The 21,418-nt window shown below is 36.0% G+C and overlaps 3 protein-coding genes across 3 annotated transcripts; 2 read left to right on the top strand and 1 right to left on the bottom strand.

Moving 5' to 3' along the window:
- Window positions 1-273: 273 nt before the first annotated feature.
- Window positions 274-2,072, top strand: LOC130955006 (protein kinase PINOID-like). Its single transcript, XM_057881786.1, has 2 exons — window positions 274-1,007; window positions 1,107-2,072. The coding sequence occupies exons 1-2, from the start codon at window positions 379-381 to the stop codon at window positions 1,930-1,932; spliced, it is 1,455 nt and encodes a 484-aa protein (XP_057737769.1). The 5' UTR covers window positions 274-378; the 3' UTR covers window positions 1,933-2,072.
- Window positions 2,073-3,606: 1,534 nt separating this feature from the next.
- Window positions 3,607-5,398, top strand: LOC130955346 (uncharacterized). Its single transcript, XM_057882187.1, has 2 exons — window positions 3,607-3,612; window positions 4,340-5,398. The coding sequence occupies exons 1-2, from the start codon at window positions 3,607-3,609 to the stop codon at window positions 5,396-5,398; spliced, it is 1,065 nt and encodes a 354-aa protein (XP_057738170.1).
- An 11,936-nt stretch (window positions 5,399-17,334) lies between these two features.
- On the bottom strand, window positions 17,335-20,818 carry LOC130954388 (cytochrome b561, DM13 and DOMON domain-containing protein At5g54830). Its single transcript, XM_057881125.1, has one exon. The coding sequence runs from the start codon at window positions 20,428-20,430 to the stop codon at window positions 17,728-17,730; it is 2,703 nt and encodes a 900-aa protein (XP_057737108.1). The 5' UTR covers window positions 20,431-20,818; the 3' UTR covers window positions 17,335-17,727.
- Window positions 20,819-21,418: the final 600 nt, after the last annotated feature.

The following is a 21,418-nucleotide window of genomic DNA, read 5'->3' on the forward strand; positions in this document are numbered from 1 at the left end:
AGTTTCACACAAATTGAACCCTCTTTCTCTCTCTCACTGCACCCACACGCCCAGCCCTCCAAATGAATCCTCTGCTACGCGGCAAACCACTTCGTCATCATCCTTCAAAGTAACCAACGACTAACCAGTAGTCCAGGACTAAACTAAAGTAATGCAACAACTATCCTCCGCACGTGCCTAAACCCTCTCTCACGTGCCCTTTTATTATCCCTTCTGTACTCCTTAACCATAAATACCACACAACTACCCCTCATCCTTCCACAAACACAACCCACTATCTTTCACAACGCATTCAAATTCCAAATTAAAATCAAAGCTCTGTCTTACTCTTTCTTCACTCTTCTCTTTTTTTATGATCGATTCATCCCTAACACCCCCATGGTAGATAGTGGTTTTGGTGGTGGTCGTGATTCTGGGATGAGCTTGGAGACTGTGAATTCTGCACAGAGAACGTCCATGAGCAGTGACAGCATCTGTAGCACCAGCTTCAGCCGTCTCTCCTTCGACCTCCTACCTACCTCACCGGAGAGCCTCTCCATCAAGCCACACCGCTCCTCTGACTTTGCATACTCCGCCATCCGCTCCGCCACCTTCCGCCGCAAGTCTGGTCTCACCTTCCGCGACTTTCACCTCCTCCGCCGTATAGGCGCTGGTGACATCGGCACCGTCTACCTCTGCCGCCTCCGTGACTCAGCCGCCGCCTCCGATGAGTTCCCCTCCGGTGAGTACGACAACTCCAACAGCAACGGCGACGATGAACCCGCCGGGTGCTTCTACGCGATGAAGGTGGTGGACAAAGAGGCGGTGGCGATGAAGAACAAGTCGCAGAGGGCCGAAATGGAGAGGAAGATTCTAAAGATGTTGGACCATCCGTTCCTTCCTACCCTATATGCGGAGTTTGAAGCGTCTCATTTTTCTTGCATTGTGATGGAGTTTTGTCCCGGCGGCGACCTCCACTCCCTCCGCTACAAGCAACCACAAAAACGGTTCCCTCTCTCCTCCGCAAGGTGCTTTAAGTGAAAACATTCCAATATTACTAAATGAGGTTTGTGTGAGAAAATTAGGTGTAACTAATTATTTACTATTCCTCGTTGTTCTTGTTACAGGTTTTACGCTGCGGAGGTACTGGTTGCTTTGGAATACCTGCACATGCTTGGAATCATCTACAGGGATCTAAAGCCCGAAAACGTGTTGGTCAGATCAGACGGTCACATCATGCTCTCCGATTTCGATCTCTCCCTTTGTTCCGATGCAATCCCAGCTGTTGAATCCTCTGACTATTCCCCTGACTCAGAAAATACATTCCCCCTACCATACACAAACACACGCACTTACTCAGCAACGCCACTATTCTCCTGTCTCTCTAACCGCGTCTTCCGATCCAGGAAAGTTCAGACGCTCAACCCCAAGCGCCTCTTCGTGGCAGAGCCCGTCGGAGCACGCTCCTGCTCCTTCGTCGGAACTCACGAGTACGTGTCGCCAGAGGTTGCCTCCGGGAACTCCCACGGAAATGCCGTTGACTGGTGGTCTTTCGGGATATTCGTATACGAGCTCGTGTATGGTCGCACGCCGTTTGCTGGTCCATCCAACGATGTGACACTGCGCAACATCATAAAGAAGCCGTTGGCGTTTCCCACAGCCACGCCCTGTAGCACGCTTGAGCACCACGCCCGGGACCTCATAAGTGGCTTGCTCCACAAGGACCCCACTCGAAGACTCGGGTCCAGGCGGGGCGCTGCTGACGTCAAAAAGCACCCCTTCTTCAGCGGGATCAACCTGGCGCTCATCAGGATGCTCACTCCGCCGGAGATTCCCTATCTCAGGAGGCAAAAAACGATGCCTTCTTCGTTGCTCTCTACTACTACTAAAGGTCACAACACCATAATGAGTAATAAGCAGCTGCAAACAACGGCGTCGTTTGATTGCTTTTGAAAGAGAAAAGTGAGAGAAAATATTCCGACGATGGCCGAGTTTTGCGCCACGTGTTAAGTCGGTGACCCCTCAGGTTTTATAGCTGGTGGGGTGACGTATGTGTATATTAAGTTGTCTTTTTTTTTTTTCCTTTTTGTATCTTGCCTTTATATATATATATATATATATTTTTTTTTTTAAAAAAAAATAGAATTTATATTTGAAATACTTATTTACCTTATTCTGTTTATGATTTGATCGTATGTACATGCGTAAATATGGATAGCGTGGGTGACGAGTAAGCAACAGGGACGATGTAAAAATTTTGATATATAGGAATCAAATTTTATATAAATTTTTTTATTATATAAAAATAATTTATGTATCATATATAATTAGTGAATTGTCCTTTTTCAAAAATTTTATTAATATATATAGGAAAAAATATAAATTCTTTTTAATAATTTTATTTTTGATATAAAAATTATATAGTACTCTCTACTACTCTATAAAATTATAAACTACTAATATTTTTATGGTATGTTCATTAATTAAAAAGTTGTTATCTTATTTTTTAATTAAAATTTGTTCTTTTAAAGTTTCAAAAATTTAAAAATAATTTATAAATTATTAATTATCTTAAAATTATTGGTACTCTTACAAAATATAAAATACAACTCTTAAATAAAACAATAATTGAAATAAGTTATCGTAAAAAAAAAGATAAAAGTTTTTTTTAACAACATAATTTAAAAAAATAGTATTTTTTACAAAAAAGAATATCTAAAATAGATAGATTATTAAAACAAAATAATATAAACAATTATATTTATAGAAATAAATATATAAAAAATAATTTTAAAAATATAAAAATTTGAGTGTATAATATTAAATTGATTAAGTAAAAATATCAATAAAAATAATTAAAACTTAAATTTATCACATTATTTAAAATAAGTAAATATAAAATCATTAGATATTTTTTATTTTATCAATCACATATTTTATATATATACTTCCTTAAAAAATGGGAAGCCAAGTCATTACTTGTCCTCTTTGAATATGTTCCTGCGATGAAAAAGTAAAATAACTAAATAAAAATAGGGTTGTTATCACAGATTTGCGCTTTTCCTTTCCTGTTATGGAATGCATTCATGGGAAGAGCACAGATTCAATCAAAATATGTCTATACATTTCTAGAAATGATACACAGTGCTAATTGTTAGTTGCACTACTTTGAAACAATGACATTGGAAGAGTGCAAGACTATTAACTTGTAAATTTGTAATTAATTGAAAAAAAGCAACTTGTTAAACCTAAATGCCATGGAGCATGCTAGTATATATGCTTTATTTGTTATTCAATTCATAAATTACTGATACTTATGACTCATGAGCTCCATACAAAGTGCGAAATAATAATCTTTTTCTTAAGTTAATTATTGATAATGAGTTTTTCCTCTCCTGTTTAATTATATGATTCTTAATCTTAATTTAAAAAAAAAGTATCTATGATTCTCCATCTTCAAAATTTGACAAAAAATTATATACAACTTAATTAAATATAATTTTATTATTATCTTCTTTTACTAACTTTTGCCTTCTCTTCCAAAAAAGAAGACAAAAAGAAAATTTAAAAGAGAAAAATAAGATGCTGATTTTTTCGCCCTTCACAATCTAATTTGGAAGGTCTATCATGGCAGTAAGCTACAAAGAATGTTGCATATTTGTCACCAAATACTCCAATTTTAGTTATTGAAGTTGATTATAATTATTGTTACATACATTGCATAAATAAAAAATAATTAATATTTAATTTATTTTTAATATATATTTTATATTTTAATATATATTTTATATTAACGTTTAATTTAATAATTAATTTTTAGTGGCAGATTTTACATTCCTTATAGATATTATGCACAATTACACATTTACACATAACGAATCCTCTTACTGCTGTTTAAACATTGGGCATATTTTCTAGTGAATAATGAACATACATGATCAGGATGCATAGAAGAAGAATAATAAAGTTGCTCTTCTCGTACCATTATATACAAATGAGAAATTTTTTTTTTACATACTTAGTACTTGTTTAAACATATTTACAACTTTTTTCTAATTTTATATAGTTTTTAATGTTAGAAAAGTAAAAAAGAAGAATAAAAAAAATATTTGTATGTATTTAAGTCATATCCAATGATACAATATAAAAGCATATTTATAGGTACTAATAGAATTGAAATAACAAAAACGTAATATTCTATAATAAACATTCAAATATGTTATAAAAATAAATATTAGAAACACTATTTTGGTGCCCTGCTAGGGTTAACTGGTGCCCTGCTAGGGTTTCTGTGCTCTTCTGGAGTGGCTCTTCATAACATTTCAACTGTGCAGTGATCAAATTATTCATTCGAATATAGAGGCAGGCCAGAGAAGGAAATTCAGATAGCGATGGAGAGAGCGACAATGAGGTACTAATCGAAGAAGAGGATATCAAGAAAGGAAAGGAAGCCTGCGCTAAAAGCCTCATAGGCCGTGTGTTTGCGGATAAAAAATTTTCTGTTGGAACTATAGAGAACGCCTTCAGATCCATATGGAGTAGACCAGAAGGATTCAGAGTCTCGGATAGAGGAGGCAACAATTTCCAATTTTTCTTTGACAATGACAAAGATTTGATGAAGATTGAAAAAGGTTCTCCGTGGCTCTTTAAAGATTATGTCCTCCATGTGAGGAGATGGAATAACTCTGATCGAAGGGAGGAGAGGGAGATGCAAGGCTTTCCGGTATGGGCTCAATTTTGGGGATTGCCAGAATGCTATAAAACTATAGAAGTTGGAAGGAAACTGGCTGAGAAAATTGGTGGGGTTATAGAGGTTGGCTTCTACGAAATGAAGGGTGGAGAATCCAGGATAATCAAGACCAGGGTGGAAATGGATGCATCCAAAAAACTCAAAGATCACGTCTGTGTGATTGGCCCTAATCATCAGGCTGTTGAAATTGGTGTGCGGTATGAAAAGCTTGGGAGATTCTGCACTTATTGCGCAAGGTTAGGGCACGAGCCAAAGGGGTGTGAACTACTCGATACAGATTCAGTAATGAAATCAGTGCGGCAAGATAAAATTGGAGATTGGATAAAAGCTTACCAGATGGGTAGGAGGATTAACAACGAATTCAATGGTTATAATGTGCCTGGCGCTAACCTGAATGACCAAGGGGACAAACCTAAGAAAAAACCTATTCCTAGCTGGTTACTTAATAGCCTCTCAGGTCTCTCTATGAAAGAAACGGTAGGAGCAAAACTGGCCCCAGAGGTGAATAGTTCTCACTCAAAAAGCGACTCGTTGTTGGAGACTTCAGAAGCAAACTTGGTAGACATAACCTCAGCAAGTACCAAGGAACCACAAGAAGGAGTGCAAGGTCTTATGGCTGTAGAAGAGGTTCAAAATGTCGATCAATCTTATTCACCAAGAAAGGAGTGATCCAAGCTCAAACAGATGGCATGTAGAAAAATAGAGGCTTCTCACATCAATGGAGGGGTGAAGAGAAAATTCAATGAGAAAGAAAATATAACACCGCACAAAAGGCTTTGCTTGGAAGAGATGCAAAACATTCGCGATGAGGTGGAGGGCACCGGCCGTCAAACGGTGCCCCAAGATCCATGAGAGTTCTGACATGGAATTGTCGGGGTTTGGGGAGACCCCTGACATTCCATAACCTCAAAGGGATTTGTAGATCCCACTCCCCCGAGGTTGGTTTCATCTGTGAAACAAAAAATCAGCCTTGTCGTGTGGAGAACAAGTTAAGGGCATGTGGTTTTGACGGTTGGTTTCTGGAAAATCCTAATGGCACAGCAGGTGGTCTTGCTTTGGCATGGAAAGAGGGCTCTGAGGTGGTAGTAACGAACTCGGGTGATTTCTTTATTGCTGCAAAAATAAAGGATATTTCTAGGCAGGAGGAATGGGGGCTTATTGGTGTTCACTTTAGTAGCATAGAGCAGACCCGGCATCAACAATTTGAACAGATCAAACCTGTCCTACAACAATTCCAAGGAAAAACCATCATTCTTGGTGACTTTAATGCTATAAAGAATATCCAAGAAAAAGAGGGTGGATGTTTGGCTGTGGAACCTTCTATGACAGCTTTCAACTCCTTTATAGATGACAACAATCTCCTGGATCTTGGAATGGTTGGAAGACCGTTCACATGGTCAAATAGAAGGAGAGGACAAGCGCTTATCCAAGAGAGGCTTGACAGGGTGCTGGCAACATTGGAGTGGTGCGAGTCTTACCCTACAGCCACAGTTCTCAGACTACAAGAGGACGGTTCCGATCATTCCCCGATACTGCTGGATTCTAATCCTTCTATGGAGAAAACAAAACGCAGGTTCAAGTTCCAGGAGAGATGGTGTTGGAATGCTGAGGTAAGGGGAATAGTTGAGGAGACGTGGAAAGCAGAAGTTGAGGGTTCCCCTATGTTTATTCTTGCCCAAAAATTAAAGAAATGCAGACATTCACTCGTGCGTTGGCAGCAAACTTCTAGGTCAAACTCCCTGCAACAAATTCGGGACCTCAAGGATCGATTGGAAGAGATGAGATCCTCTGGATTTCAAGGGGGCAAACAGGTTCTGGAGATTGAAAAGCAACTTGAGGTGGCCTATCTAAATGAGGAAAGTTGCTGGAAAGACAAGTCAAGAATAAAGTGGCTAAAAACAGGGGACCGCAACACCAAGTTCTTCCACCAATTTGCTCGAGTCAGATGCCGCAGTAATAAAATCTGGAGTTTGGTTGGTGAAACTGGGGTGGTGGCAACTACAACCGAGGGTATGGCGAAAGTAGCAGAGGACTACTTCAAAAGTATCTTCTCTGCCTCTGCTATTCAGGATCCGAGCCAGGAATTTGACGAGTTTATACCGAAGGTAACACCAAGTATAAATCGGAAACTTCTGCGGCCAGTCTCTATGGAGGAGGTTAAAAGAGCAGCATTTAGTGTGCATCCTCAGAGTGCCCCAGAAGATGATGGTTTTACAGCTAAGTTCTTTCATACATTCAGGAGCATTGTGAGTGGAGATGTTTTCTCGGCTGTGAAGAGCTTCTTTACAGGAGGCAGATTACTCAAGAGCTTCAACCATACCCAGATCTGTCTTATTCCTAAGGTCCCCGGTGCAAAAGACATGTCCCAAGTGAGACCCATTAGCCTCTCTACAGTAGTATACAAGATTATCTCAAAAATCCTTGTCCATAGACTGCAACACTTTATGAATCTCTTAGTTAGCCCGAATCAGAGTGCCTTCTTGAAAGGTAGGCTGATTTCGGACAATGTTCTTATTGCACATGAAGTTATGCACTACTTGAAAACAAAGAGATTTGGGAACGTATCTGAGATGGCCATAAAGCTAGATATGAGCAAAGCGTACGATCGAGTAGAGTGGCCTTTTCTTTGGTTTATGATGGAACGTCTAGGGTTTGATGCGAGATGGATTGGCTGGATTAAAGAGGTTGTTGAGACTATTTCTTACTCTGTTGTTGTGGAAGGACAACCATTTGGCTATTTCAGGCCAAGTAGAGGTATCCGACAAGGTGACCCTCTCTCCCCGTATCTTTTTCTCTTCTGTGCGGAAGGACTCTCCTTCCTGCTACACAAAGCAGAGCAAAACAGGAGCTTACAAGGGATTCAAATCAATAGAAGGTGCCCGACTGTTAACCACCTCCTCTTTGCAGACGACTCTATCCTCTTCTGTAAAGCGTCCCCTAACTGCTGTGATAATATTTTGAACTTACTGGGTGATTATGAAAGCTTTAGTGGACAAACAGTCAACCTAAACAAGTCGGCTATATTCTTCAGTAAAAATACCCCCCAGAATACCAGAAGTTTATTGGCTGGGAATCTGAATATCCAACATATTGGGGCCCAAGATAAGTACCTAGGCCTGCCTTCTACAATACAGAGATAAAAAAAGGCAACATTTGGTGCTATTAAAGATAGAGTTCGAAAAAGAGTTGAAGGTTGGAAACGCAAGCTACTCTCAGTTGGAGGGAGACATGTTCTAATCAAGGCGGTGGGAGAAGCTGTTCCTATATACACCCTATCATGCTTCAAACTGCCTGACTCGTTACTTCAGGAAATTCAAGGTATCCTAGCTCGGTTTTGGTGGGGTCAGAATGGAGAGGATCGGAGGATTAGCTGGGTCAGCTGGGGCATGTTGACTAGACCGAAACTAGAGGGAAGACTGAGATTTAAGAATCTAAAGGCACAAAACCTGGCACTGCTTGGCAAACAATGCTGGAGAATAGCAACACATCCTAATTCAATATTGGCTAGAATCCTAAAAGGCAAGTATTTTCGATATACAGATATTATGAGAGTAGAGGTAGGGAACTTACCGTCTTGGGGCTGGCGAAGCATTCTGGAAGGGAGAAAAGTCACCGAGAAAGGCTTAATCTGGCAAATAGGTCCTGCTTCTGAGGTGAATATCTTCTCTGATCCATGGATCCCGCCTCAGCAACAATTTACCCCTCCCCTTAGGTTAAACTCCTTTGCCACAAATCAACCTGTCTCACGGGTCAGCCACCTAATGCACGAAAACAACGAGTGGAATCAACAACTTATTTCCTCAATTTTTCCACCAGCCATCACCCAGCAAATCTTAGCAATTAAAATTGGGGAACAGAGGGATAAGATTACTTGGTTGTTCCATAAATCTGGTAGATATGAAGTCTCTTCTGGCTACAGAATAGCCTATTCGTTCAGCCATGAACCAACTGAGCTGTATCCCCACCTCCAGCAAAGACAAGGGATTTGGCGTGACCTATGGAAGATTAAAGCCCCACCAAAGATCCTCCTTTTCCTCTGGCGTGCTCAGCATGAAAGGCTACCGACTATGGACCTGCTTCACTGAAGGATCCCTTCAAGACTGGCTACCTGCCCGCAGTGTCACGCAGCCACGGAAACCATCATACATTGTTTATTCTCTTGTGAGAAAGCTAAAGAAGTGTGGAACAGGAGCCCTTACCGTGGTATTACTGATGGGGAAGAGGAAAATCTGTTCTTCAACTGTTGGGAGGCGAAGAAGAAGCACTTGATTCTCAACCCAACTGATGAGCAAAATCTAGCTTCATTAGGGATTTACTGCTGGTGTATTTGGCGGTCTCGCAATGATCACGTATTTGGACAGGGTGCCAAGACTCCCCAAGAAGTGGATGGCCTCGCGAGGAAGATGATTAGCTGGGTCTCCACAGCTACCAATGAACCCCAATTCTGAGTGGGTATTCTTTTATCTTATCTCTCTGTATTGCAACTTTAAGTTATTGCTCTATATGTCTGAGCCATAGAGAGGTTACTGTCTCTCTCTTCTTTTGTCGTTACTAAGTCTCATTTGGACATTGTACCCTTTTTGCTGAAAGGAATAAAATACTTAATTTCTTTGAAAAAAAAAACATTCCAATATGTTAAATAATGCTAATTAATCATAATTATACTCTAACATCTCTTCTCAAATTCAAATGACAACTTGAGTTTGAAATTTATATATATATATATATATATATATATATATATATATATATATATATATATATATATATATATATATATATATATAGAACGAGTGCAAATGGAACTGCCGAAAAGGAATGCACGGAACTACCGGAAAGAAGCGCAGACAGAATTCTCACAAACAAACGCAGACGAAATTGTTACAAGGAAACGCAAAAAGAACTACCACAAGGAAATACAAATGAAACTGCCACAAGAAAAGCGTAGACAGAATTACCGCAAGAGTGGCTAACTGCCGAAAAGATGACAAACAGTTGGAAAACTGCTGAAAAGTGACGAAGTCCGAAGAGATGGTAAAATGTCGGGAGGATGGCGAATTGTCAAAAGGTGACAAAAAATATCTGATTTCTCTGTGAGAATAGATAAGCAGCAAATGAGAATGGTGTTTGATTCATTAGACTCGGAAAAACACAAGATAAGGAAAAATGACATAGAGAACAAGTGTGAAAAATATGATGATTTCACCATAAGAAAAACAATAGATCATTTTCAAGGAGAATACCATTACTTTAATACCATTTTAGGAAGGTAAAAGAGAAGAATAGAGAAAAGGTTCTTATGTATTTAAGTTGTGTGCAATGATATAATATAAAAAGATATTTATAAGTGTTAAGAGAATCGAAATAATAAAAATATAATATTCTATAATAAATATTGAGATATGCTAAATAATACTAATTGATCTAATTAATCCTAATTACACTCTAACATTTAAAATTATAAATAGATATAAGTGACTACAAATATTTGTAGATCATATTGAGCATGCAAATATGCTACTAATACATGTTATGATGATTTCCACAACACACTATATATTGCATAATCGATCTATTTCTTTCACGCTTGATATATATATATACACATGCTTGTCACATGTTATCATTCTTAACCATTTAGCATTGTTGTTGGTATCATTACTTTCATGGTCAATAAGCTCTGTATCTATCTATATATATATATACATATATAGATGATTTTCTTTAATAAGCTACTAAGTTATATCAATACCAAGAATGTCGAAAGCAATAAAAATGTGCGTCTCACGTAAAGAATTGCATGTCTTGAATGGGATATGTTTTGACATGTCACAGCATGTAATATAATGTATAAAAGATTATATTGTAAAATAAAACATATATACGAATCATATATATGTATGCTACCTTTTACTACAACTTGTGCTGATGCTTTACGGAAAAAATATAAACAGTATAATAAGAATCGATACCCCAATCAATTCTAGTTCTATGTATTCTGCTTTGAAACACCACTTTCACCCTTTCATCAGATAAATAGATAGATATGTTCATTGTTCTCATAAAATATACTGTCTCATATAACATATCTCATCTTCATCTATCGATAATGCTTCTAGTGTTTTAATTCCTTCTCTTTTTTTCCCTTTTCCTCTTTGCCTACGCTTTAGAATGTTCCCTACTGTTTTTATCTGCTTTTGTATCAAACTTGTTCTCCATTATTTAACAATCATGTTCCTACAAAGTTTAGGGTAGGGTGGACTTCTCATTAGGCAGGAATCCACTTTTTGCTTCGAATTCGATCGATCTTTCATTTTAAGGGAAATTAGTAGTCTATGTTTATAGTACATTATTTCACTAATTGGTAGTATATGTTTATAATTAGGGTAGTATATGTTTATAGTACATTATTTCACTAATTGGTAGCTCATTTCAATGTAATCTACCAAATGTGGAATATAGTTAGTTCGTTGGTCAAGTAAAGAATTATTATATCTCTACAAATAATTGATACCGTAGAAACGAAAACTCTGAATGATACAGGTGTCTGATAACCAACTGGTTTAACCTTTTCAGAATATATTAATCAACAAATTCAAAGGTTACAGCGTTAAATTAGAATATGAAGTGTAGGTGTTGACCTTCTAATTAAGCACACTTTTGTGTTGGCACAAAAATTTAAGAGAAAAAATCCATTATTATATCCCGTGCTGTCTATGCTAAAATTCGAATAACTCCAAAGTTAATAGTAGTTTGAAATATGCGCCGCGTAGCAGCGAATCATTTGGGAGTTGTGAGGCACGCGGAAAGTGGTGTAAGTGTGGAATGTAATGGAAATTGGTGGAATTGCAATCCCAATCCCCAGAGGGGTGTGAAAAGGAAAAGAGAGAAGAGAGAAGAGAGAGAGAAGAGAGAAATACAAAGACATGTGATGGGAAATGGCAATGTCCATGTGATTCCCTGCCAACCAGGCAGCCCAGGCCTGCCCACCTCTCTTTAATATCACTGTCCCCCCCTATCCTATCTTTCCCTGGGCTCTTTTTTTTTTATATGGATCAAATGTATGTACTACTTTGTTATTGAAAATTTGAGTGTTTTTTATATATATATAGATTTTTTTTAATTGATATTAATTAAATAAGATCATTTATTATCGCAAGTTGACACAAATGAATGAAATACTTACTGGAAGATAAAAATAAAACTTGCTTGTGTGAAAAAATTGTCCACTTTACTTTTGCAGTATCTGAAAAATTAGTCATTAAATTTTCAGCCTGATGAAGATGAATACTCTGGTATTAACAAAAGGAAAAAGATCATTCAATTTGTTTAAAAAAAAAACAAATTACAAATTAGATGGTTCAATTTTAATTTTTTATTTTTAAAAATAAAAATAAGAGTGTTCGATTTTAATATTTGTTAAATTTTTAAAAACATAAATCAAACCATTTAATTTGTGACATTTTATTAAAAAAGTTAAATAATGTAAAAAATTTCGAAGTACCGATTTCTTAGATCTGCAGCTGGGTAAATCACATATTCTCTCTTTATCTTTTTGTGATACACACTCCTGCAGCATAGAAAAATTAATAAGCCGGCCGTTTTCTTCATATTGAACACAAAAATTAGATATGCTTTTTAGAATTTAGTTAACTTGTGTTCTTAACTTCTTATAACACATTTAATTTTAAACATACAATAACAAAATATTTTTAAAATTTTTAATGTATTCAATACATTGAAAATATATAAAAAAAGCTATCTTTTAATAATTTTTAAAATCTTTTTTTATAATATTCTAATTTATGATCTTAGACTACAAATTAGCAAATTTCATTTTTTTATTATGACAAATAATGTTTTTATGTAAATTTATTTATGATATAAAACTAATTTTCTTGATTTTAATATTAAAAATAAAAGTGTAAAAAAAAGATATATACAAATGTTTAATTTTTTTTAATTTAACTAATTTTTATTTTAAAGACACATATTAAAATTATAAACTGAAAATTTTTATTAAAAATATAAAATATTTAAGTTTTGAACGTATTAGCTAGCTTTGTATTTATTAGAAAAAATTTAAAATTTTCACTAATAATAATAATAATAATCTTATAATATATTTTTAGAATACGTATAAGTTAAATCTATTTTTATTAGAGAATATAAAGCATTTATTTGATTTATGTTTTTATTATTCATATTCGTTTATAAAATCTTGTAAAACGGTTAGTAAAAATAGAAAAAATTAAAACATAAAAATAAAAATAAAAATAAAAACATTAAAATTAAAAATAAAACATTTTGACTAAACTGTTAGAATATAATTAGATTAATTAGAATTATTTATTATAGAATATTACGTCTTTATTATTACAATTCTCTTAAGCACCTATAAATACGCTTTTATATTGTATTGTTCCACACAACTTGAATACACTAAATAATACACAAATTTTTTATACAGTTTAGTATCTTATTTTTAACATAAACAATTTTTTTGTTTTTAAGTTTTGCATCAATAGTACATCATCTTTTTTATTTTAATTCACCTAATCATTATCTTTAAAATACTTTTTAAGTGATTTTTTTAAATAATTATAAGAACAACTCTTAAAGATTAACTACCCTGTTTATCCGATTCAATTATGTCTTGCTATTTGTGAATCCTTCATTTTTTTCGTGTTGTTTCTCACCAGTTAGATATAGAGTAAAAAATAAAAATCTAATTCGACTCCTGTCTAAAAAAATAGTAGTGTCAATTTTTGTTTCTGTTTATTGTGACTTGTGAGATATATTATCTTTTTCGTTATTCTTAACATTAAAAGTTGACGAAAATAATTTAATGAAGTGAATATGATAAAAGGATCGATATGTTTTAAGACAACTAAAAATAGAAGTTGAACTGTATTTTTTTTTTTAAATAAAAAATGCCTTATTCTTCTTGAGAATGGACATGATCAGGTTAACTCTTTACTTCTATATGTATAAGACAATTTCTTTTGTTTAGAAACTCTCGTTATTCTGTTGATTTTAACTACTCTATTGCTAATATCAATCATACATTTTTTCCTTGAAAATTCCAATACAATATATAAATATTTAACATTGATATGACAAACATGTCTGAATTTGAAATTAAGATTATTTATTGATCAATTATAAATAACAAATAATTCACTACTAAATACTAATAGCTAGAGAAGGCAAAGTCAAATTAAGTGTGAATGTTTTGTTTTATTTTGCTTTATTTATATTCAGAAGAGGGGAAGAGTAACTTGATTATTATATTGTAAGAACTAAAAACAGAACATACCACATGTGTGATTCGAATATTGCATGTGAACAAAAATCCTAAACCTTATTTCTCAATGTCAACATCCATCCATATATGATCCTTTCTCTACAAAATTTAGGCCAACTTCACATCACACATTTATATGGCAAGAACAAATCAGTGTATGAAAGAATATTTAAAAACAGAATTATTGCACAAAACTAGAAAAAAAATAGTATATATGGGTCCAAGTGTATGCCAGTAACTCTGAATTGAAGCAAAGGTTAACAAGACATGGTGGGAAAATGAAATGGCAGTGATGACCTTGGTAACTGGTTTCAAAGTTGAGCCTAATTTGGGAAGCCTAAAATTTGATACATGCATGGATATAAGAGCTTTGATATGACTTTCACTCGACAAATTCTGAATTCAGTATTTTATCATAAATATTAATTATTGTAACCCTTTGCTCAATTTTTAAAATTCTATTTATGACAATTGTTTTAAAAGTAGGAGATATTTATGTAGTATGGAAAACATTTATTTCATAAATGTTTGTCTCCACTCTCCACTATTTTTTTTTTTCTGTACTTGTATCCAAAATCTGCTGCTTTCAAGTTTCTTATCGATGCAACTCTATTTTGAAATTAAACGATTAAATATTTATTTTGGTCTTTGAGATTCATGCGATTATTTAATTTAATTTCTGAAATTTAAAATTATTTATATTAGTTCTCCAGATTGAAATTTGGACACTAATATAGTGTCTTGACTCTATGCAATGACTAGACAAACGAAATGCTGATATGACACTCTTTCTGCGATATTGGATGATGAGTACACGACGTCCTTTATTTTTGACACCTAAACAAGTCAAAAATGAAGAATAGTAGAAGTAAAAAAGAAGAAAAATACTTTATTTTGGGTCTCCATTATTTTTTCTCTCTTTATATACAAAACGACATTTCTGTTTGGATGCAAAAGATAAACGACGTCCTTTACTCATTATCCAGCCTGTCAAGAAGGGTGTCATCTCAATATTCTGTTGTCTAGTTATCGTCGAAAAGAGTCAAAGACCACATTAGTGTTCAAATTTAAATCTAAAAGACCAATATAAATAATTTTAAATTTTAAAAACTAAAATGAGAACCAAAATAGAGATTTAGTCAAATTAAACATCAATTTCTTATTCTTCAGTGAATGGATTCAATTATTTTTCAATGGGACAGCTATATTAATCTAATGATACTGTACTGTACACTAAAAATAAACTAGTCCAGATGACTTTGGTAGCAACCGACAAAAACCAAGCTTGTCAACTAAATAAAATGTTAATGGTCTAATAGTAGTAGATTATTATATTATGACGACATGACGTAAACTAGTATGATAGCTTAGGAACAAAACCAAACTTAGTTGACCATTTGCAAGTGAGCATGGGAATTGATAACAAGCTCTAATTCTCTGAGTACTTTAACAAATAGGGTCAAGGTGAAATTGGGGTGAATTTCCAAGGTTTGGATTTGGGTATGTACCATTTAATATTTATCCTTGTTTTATGCATTATATTTCTTTACTAATTTAAATGAGCTAACAAGTTACGAGTTTAACTTTGATAAGAATACCTTACAAACATAAATTACTAATTTTAATAATATATTCTATCATGGAATGTACAAATAATAATAGTAGTAATATAGAGGGGATGGGATGGTAGAGTTGACAATTGGCTATAAATATAGTGTTGGGATCAATGAAGTTTCTCAGCTGAACATTATTGACCTTTTTCTTGTTCTGTGTATGGAGAAAATTTGCACAAGCCTAAGGCTAGATAGGATCAGTCAAATACGGTACACTACCATCACTGCCATTATACACAAACTGCTACCCCTGCCCCTGCAATCATTATTGTGGTCCAAAATAATATTAACAAATTGGTGGATATTACAATAAAAATTTTATAATTATTTTAATATAAAAATATTTTTTATTATTAGATAATAAATTATTTAAAATTTTATTTTAACATATAAAAATATTATTTTTATTTAAAATATGATCAAACAAAAAAATCACACTTTTAATATAAATATCTTGTCTAACAAAGTTTTTTTATAATAAAAATTATGTATAATGTATAATAATTCAGCCGAGTATAATCATTAAGATCTTAATATGTTTTAAGTTCCGGTTTTTGTATTGCCTGTTTTTAAGATTTGTATTTGGATTAATGTCTGTAAATATATGTTGGTGTTAATTACTTTTAGAATATAACGGGTGCAATCTCTTATCCTAAATGCAATTCTAAAAATCTATAAGATAAAATTACAATTTTATTAACGAACTCTAACTTCAGACTCCCCCCTCCTTTTCTTTTTCTCCTATTTTTTGCATTATTAAGAACCATTACTTTCGGCTTAACGGTCAATGTTTTCGTTCAAAAGGATTTTGTTAATTTACTATTTTCACAGTATTAGTAGACTTTTTGTTTATTGGGTCACCTCATGACAGCATTCTTTTTTTGGACTGGGTCATTACAGCATTTGCAAATGGATTTTGATCCAGTTTCTTTTTTTTGGCATGTTATGTTGGCAAATAGATTGTATTCATTGGAAGGAAATTGGGCTTATACTACAATAGTGAATGGCCTTTGACTACTTGAATAGTAGGAACCACTGCATTTGCATAATATGAAGTCGTTGTTGTCACCACCAAAGAAAATAAAAGAAAAAAGGAAGTCTTCGTTGCAAATGCTATTATTTAATGGGTATATATATAAGATATGTTGGCGGCATTGGTCATCTAAATGTAATCATGTATGTTATACCAGAACAATATATATATTAAATTTTAATGCCATATTATATTTTTAAAAGGTGGATTACTACTCTAGACTTGTTTGTTTAAGTTGTGCGACAAATTTCTCATATTTAAGTGTGGAATATAAGGAAAATATAGTTTCAAGAATTCAGAGAAAATCGACTATTTAACTAATGCTTTCTTCAACAAAATTCTTTTAAGATTTGTATATACTTCTGATTAATGACAACACTTACTTAAATCACCCGTAGGAGAAATTCTACCTGCTAGGAGAAAAATGTTATGTGAATACTAAAAGAAAAAACGCTTCATTTCAATAGCAGTTAAAAATTTGCTCGAATACAATGGAACGTGGTTCCACAGAAGTTAATAGCTTAATCATTTGATGCTAGAGCAGAGCACAAGGATGATTTCAATCGGGACGATGGAAACCAATTGAGCTTAGCTACTTGGCTTACATGGAGAATTTATGGCAACCAATGAATTGAAGAATGACACAATCATATTGAAACAAAAAATAAACGACTTTGTATTAGTTTCCTGCATCTCATAATATAAACAAAGCTTTTTGTCTACGACAGCCTCCTAAATTAATCCACAAGTATGCTTTGACTTTGTAATGACTGATTTTCTTCTCTCTCTTTCTTTTTGGTGGGTTTGGGAAGAATAAAAGCAGCTACAATGAAGAAATGATATAACCTATTCTGCTGAACATGTATGAATCTATCGGAAAGCTACTCTTCACAAAAGATGGCATCATGGGTGGAACACGAGGTATTGAACAGCAAGTGCTCCCCTGAGACCTCAAAAATGCCTCATGAATTAGCGTGACAACTCAAAATCTGCCAAAATTTGTAGCAAAACAGAGAGTTCGAATCAGAAGTTCAAAAACATGCATCTATCTGTTCAAAGGTTCTAGCTGGACTTCCATTGTTGCAGAGGTTTGTGACTCTTTCTCTGCATGTGCCCTGGATGGGCTCAATAGATCAAGGGAATCATCTTCCTCGGCATTACCAAGCACCCAATTGCTTCTTCCAAATATCCGGCCCCTTACTCGCTGCCTCTCACGGTATTCCAAATAAAACACAATGAATGCACCGAGTACGAACCAAACCACCATTGCCAAAATGAGTCCGTTGGCATTTTCCTCACCATATCTTTCTTCCAAATGCTTCATGCCACTAAAAAGTGCTGCAAGGCCTAAAACAAAAGCAGTTCTGCCAACAATAATGTGAAAGTATTCCCAAATAACCCTTTTCAAAGATGGATGCTCCCCATTATTTGGTTTTGGAGGCCGTAGGCATGCATTCACTGGTTGTATACAAGCAAAAAATATTGCAGCAATTCCAAATTTAACATGTGGTGAGGTGACATAAAAACCCCGAAGCTCAGCAACAGCAAAAAGAAGGGCAAGTAGAACAATTACTAATCCTGAGTATTGCAAGTAAACATGAATCTTGTACCAGCCATCACCCTTAAGATGTTTCAAGTATCTAGCTGCCAATATACCTCCAGGAAGCAACATACCCCATGCCAGAAACATCATAAAGCCATGCACAGCCAAAACTGGAAGTAAATCCTGCTCTGCTTCTGCCGAGCCACGCATCAGCAGTACATTAATAGCCCTACTACTCGTGACTGAATGCATATTCATGTTACTAAGATTTTCATTACTCCATCTAGCTCCCATTGCCCAAACAACTTTAAGTGGAGTTGTGGGATCAATAATATTGCTACATTCTGGCCTAATGCTCCTATCACATGATGGGTCCAGTGGACGTGTAAATTCCAAGGTAATAATACCATTTTCTGTTCTGCATCTCACATATGTCAAATTCTCATGCGTATGATGTATACTTTTAGCATCCTTTCCATCAATCCAGTAAGTGTCAACTCGACCTAGACCATTATCATCTATCCAGCCTACATAAGCATAAGTGTTTACCATTCCACTTCCAAATCCTATTGCAAGATAACCACTCTTTTTCTCACCACGAGCAGCAATAAATATGGAGGAATCCTTTGACAATGTCCAGAAGAAAGTAACCTGCTGATCATCAAGAAGAACACTATTATTATACATGTCAGACAGACCCCCATCAACAACCTCAACTCTCCAACCCATTTTCGGCTCAAACAATGAATGATAGTATAACTTGTCGGGAGTGTTCCTGTTAGGTGCCCAAACTAACTCCTTAGGACTGGCTACAACTCCATGAGCCTCAGGACCTCCAGCATAAATTGTCTCAGTTAGATTCCTCACAGTAGCATTTCCACCGATTGGATCAGAAGTAACATAAAATGCAACGTCATGCCCGGCTTGTATGGAAAACGTGACAGGCACCCCTCTTTCCACCCTCAACACAGGAGATTCCTTTTTGTTGATGTAAAGAACCCTCTCCGGATTTGGCGGATTTGGATAATGCAGTGCTGGACCAGTCGAAACAACCAACGGAACCTTACCATCAGCAATGATGACATCTTGATCCTCTTTATCCTCAGCATCCAGGGGACCATGACAATCATTCACATGCTCAGAAACATTCAGAACCAAATGCCCGAAATTCTGAGATGGAAGACCGCCATGATTCTGAGGAAGATAGTGATGCTGAAGGGTATCAGGAGGCCTAATCTTGCCCATTGCCCAGATAACCGTCATGTTAGCCAAAGGATCCACAGGGTGATCATACTTCCCATCAACCTTACTCAATGGCCTCCTATATCTAACAAATGTGACTCCATCTTTCCTCTGCCCAAAAATCAACTCAGTATTATTCACCAAACCAACTCTATCAGGACCAACATAGATCGAATCGGGGCAAACCCCTTCTGAAGATCCATTGCTATCTGTGACACACTCACTATACTTGGTGATGAAGAAATCATCCACAAATGGCAACCCGTCCTCCTTAAACCCTGCAACAGCAACATCAGCACCAACCATGAGCTCAGACCCAGTGTTATTAGGGTTTGCCCAGCCAAAAGCCATGTAATTCATGATCCCAGTTGCAGCTTCGAGACCAATCTCAATGGAATCCTCCCCCACATTCAAACTCCACCTTAGCCTAAAATTATCAGACAAAACCTTGCAATTCTCAAACATTGTCGGCTCAGTGTGAATACGAACCTCACCTTTTCCTTTCCCGTCCCCGCCGGCCGGAGCGGGTGCGGGAGATGCCTCAGTGACATTGGCTAACTCTTCGAGGACGATGTGGCCAAAATCGGAGCCGGTAGGGCGATCCCAAACTGCAAGGACCTGGATCATGCTCCAGGTAACGTTGTTGAGCAAGCGCACAACGAAGGTGGAATTGGCGAAAGTTTGGTTCAAGCGGTGATCGGAAATGACGAATCCGTTGGTGAGGTTATCAAGATCAGGGGCGAGGGCGCCCCACCAATGAACGTCGGAGCCGGAGAGCATGTCAAATTGTGAAACCCTAAAGGAGCAATCGTCGAGGACCTTGATGCGGCCTCTGAGCTGGTGCTGAACCATCTTGAAGTCGAACTCCAAATCGACGAGCGGGCTGACCCGCGTGCACTCCGGATCCGCATGACAGCATAAGAAGAAGAAGAGGAAGAGGGAGATGGTGGATTCGCGAAGCATGAGGATTTGTGAGATCCGAATGCGAATTCGGAATCCTTAGTGGGATCCGAATCGTCGGTTTTAATCGGTGAGGGACGGCGGGCGTACCTGCTAGTGGTGGAGATGATAGGCGAGACGCCGCGATCGCCGTCGTTGATGATGGCGAAGCACCGAAAGCAGAAAGCGAAGGTGGCTTCCACGGCGGGGTAAGTTTGTAATTTTTGTTTTTATGTTTTCAATTGAGAGAGAACAGAAAAGAGATGCTTTGTTGGTGTTTGCGTGTTAGTTAGTGCGGAGTGCGGTGTGGGGAGGTTTTAGTCTTCGGATTTAGGTCTGGAAGCGCGCGGTCACATGCCACACAACTTTGAATGATTCAGTTTTTGGCGAGGCTCACCAAATCAAATCATACTTGGACTCTTTTTTCCTTCTAAACACTCAATTCACCATCACAATCACATTCGTTTTCTCTTTCATTCAAAATTACGATTACCAACAGTATTTAACGTGTGTTTTACTATACACATAACAATAACAAATAGATAAATAGTTGTGAGTAGTAAAACAATAAATAAACGGTTGTGGCCATAGTCCATGGGAATGTATTCCATTCGCATGATGTTAACAGCCTAAGAGGATCCTTCATTCTCTCTTTGACCACTTCTCTACGCATGCTCGGCTCACCGACCATAAGCATATTGGAATCTTGGTTCTACTTTATATGATAAAGATATCCTTTATGGCTTTATACAAGTTATTAACACATCATTCATAATCATTTTATTTTATACTTTTATGTCATATAAAATATTTAGGCCTATATTTAAAAATGCGATTTTACAACAGCTTAGCCCTTGGGCCATTTTGCAACAGCAGGTCACATCGTGTCCAGGTAAAAGTTAACTCAAACAATGACAACAAACACAAGTATTGGGTCATTAACTTACTATTTCTGGGTCAAACTCACTTGTCATATCCAATATTTGGAAGTAAAACACCACTATAAAAAGGT

The sequence above is a fragment of the Arachis stenosperma genome, chromosome 10, assembly GCF_014773155.1.
Source record: "Arachis stenosperma cultivar V10309 chromosome 10, arast.V10309.gnm1.PFL2, whole genome shotgun sequence".
Lineage (NCBI taxonomy): Eukaryota > Viridiplantae > Streptophyta > Magnoliopsida > Fabales > Fabaceae > Arachis > Arachis stenosperma.

Coding starts and splice junctions, on each gene's coding strand:
- LOC130955006 (XM_057881786.1), top strand. CDS start 379: ATGGTAGATAGTGGTTTTGGTGGTGGTCGTGATTCTGGGATGAGCTTG. Junction 1,008..1,106: donor TTCCCTCTCTCCTCCGCAAG/GTGCTTTAAGTG, acceptor TTCTTGTTACAG/GTTTTACGCTGCGGAGGTAC.
- LOC130954388 (XM_057881125.1), bottom strand. CDS start 20,430: ATGCTTCGCGAATCCACCATCTCCCTCTTCCTCTTCTTCTTCTTATGC.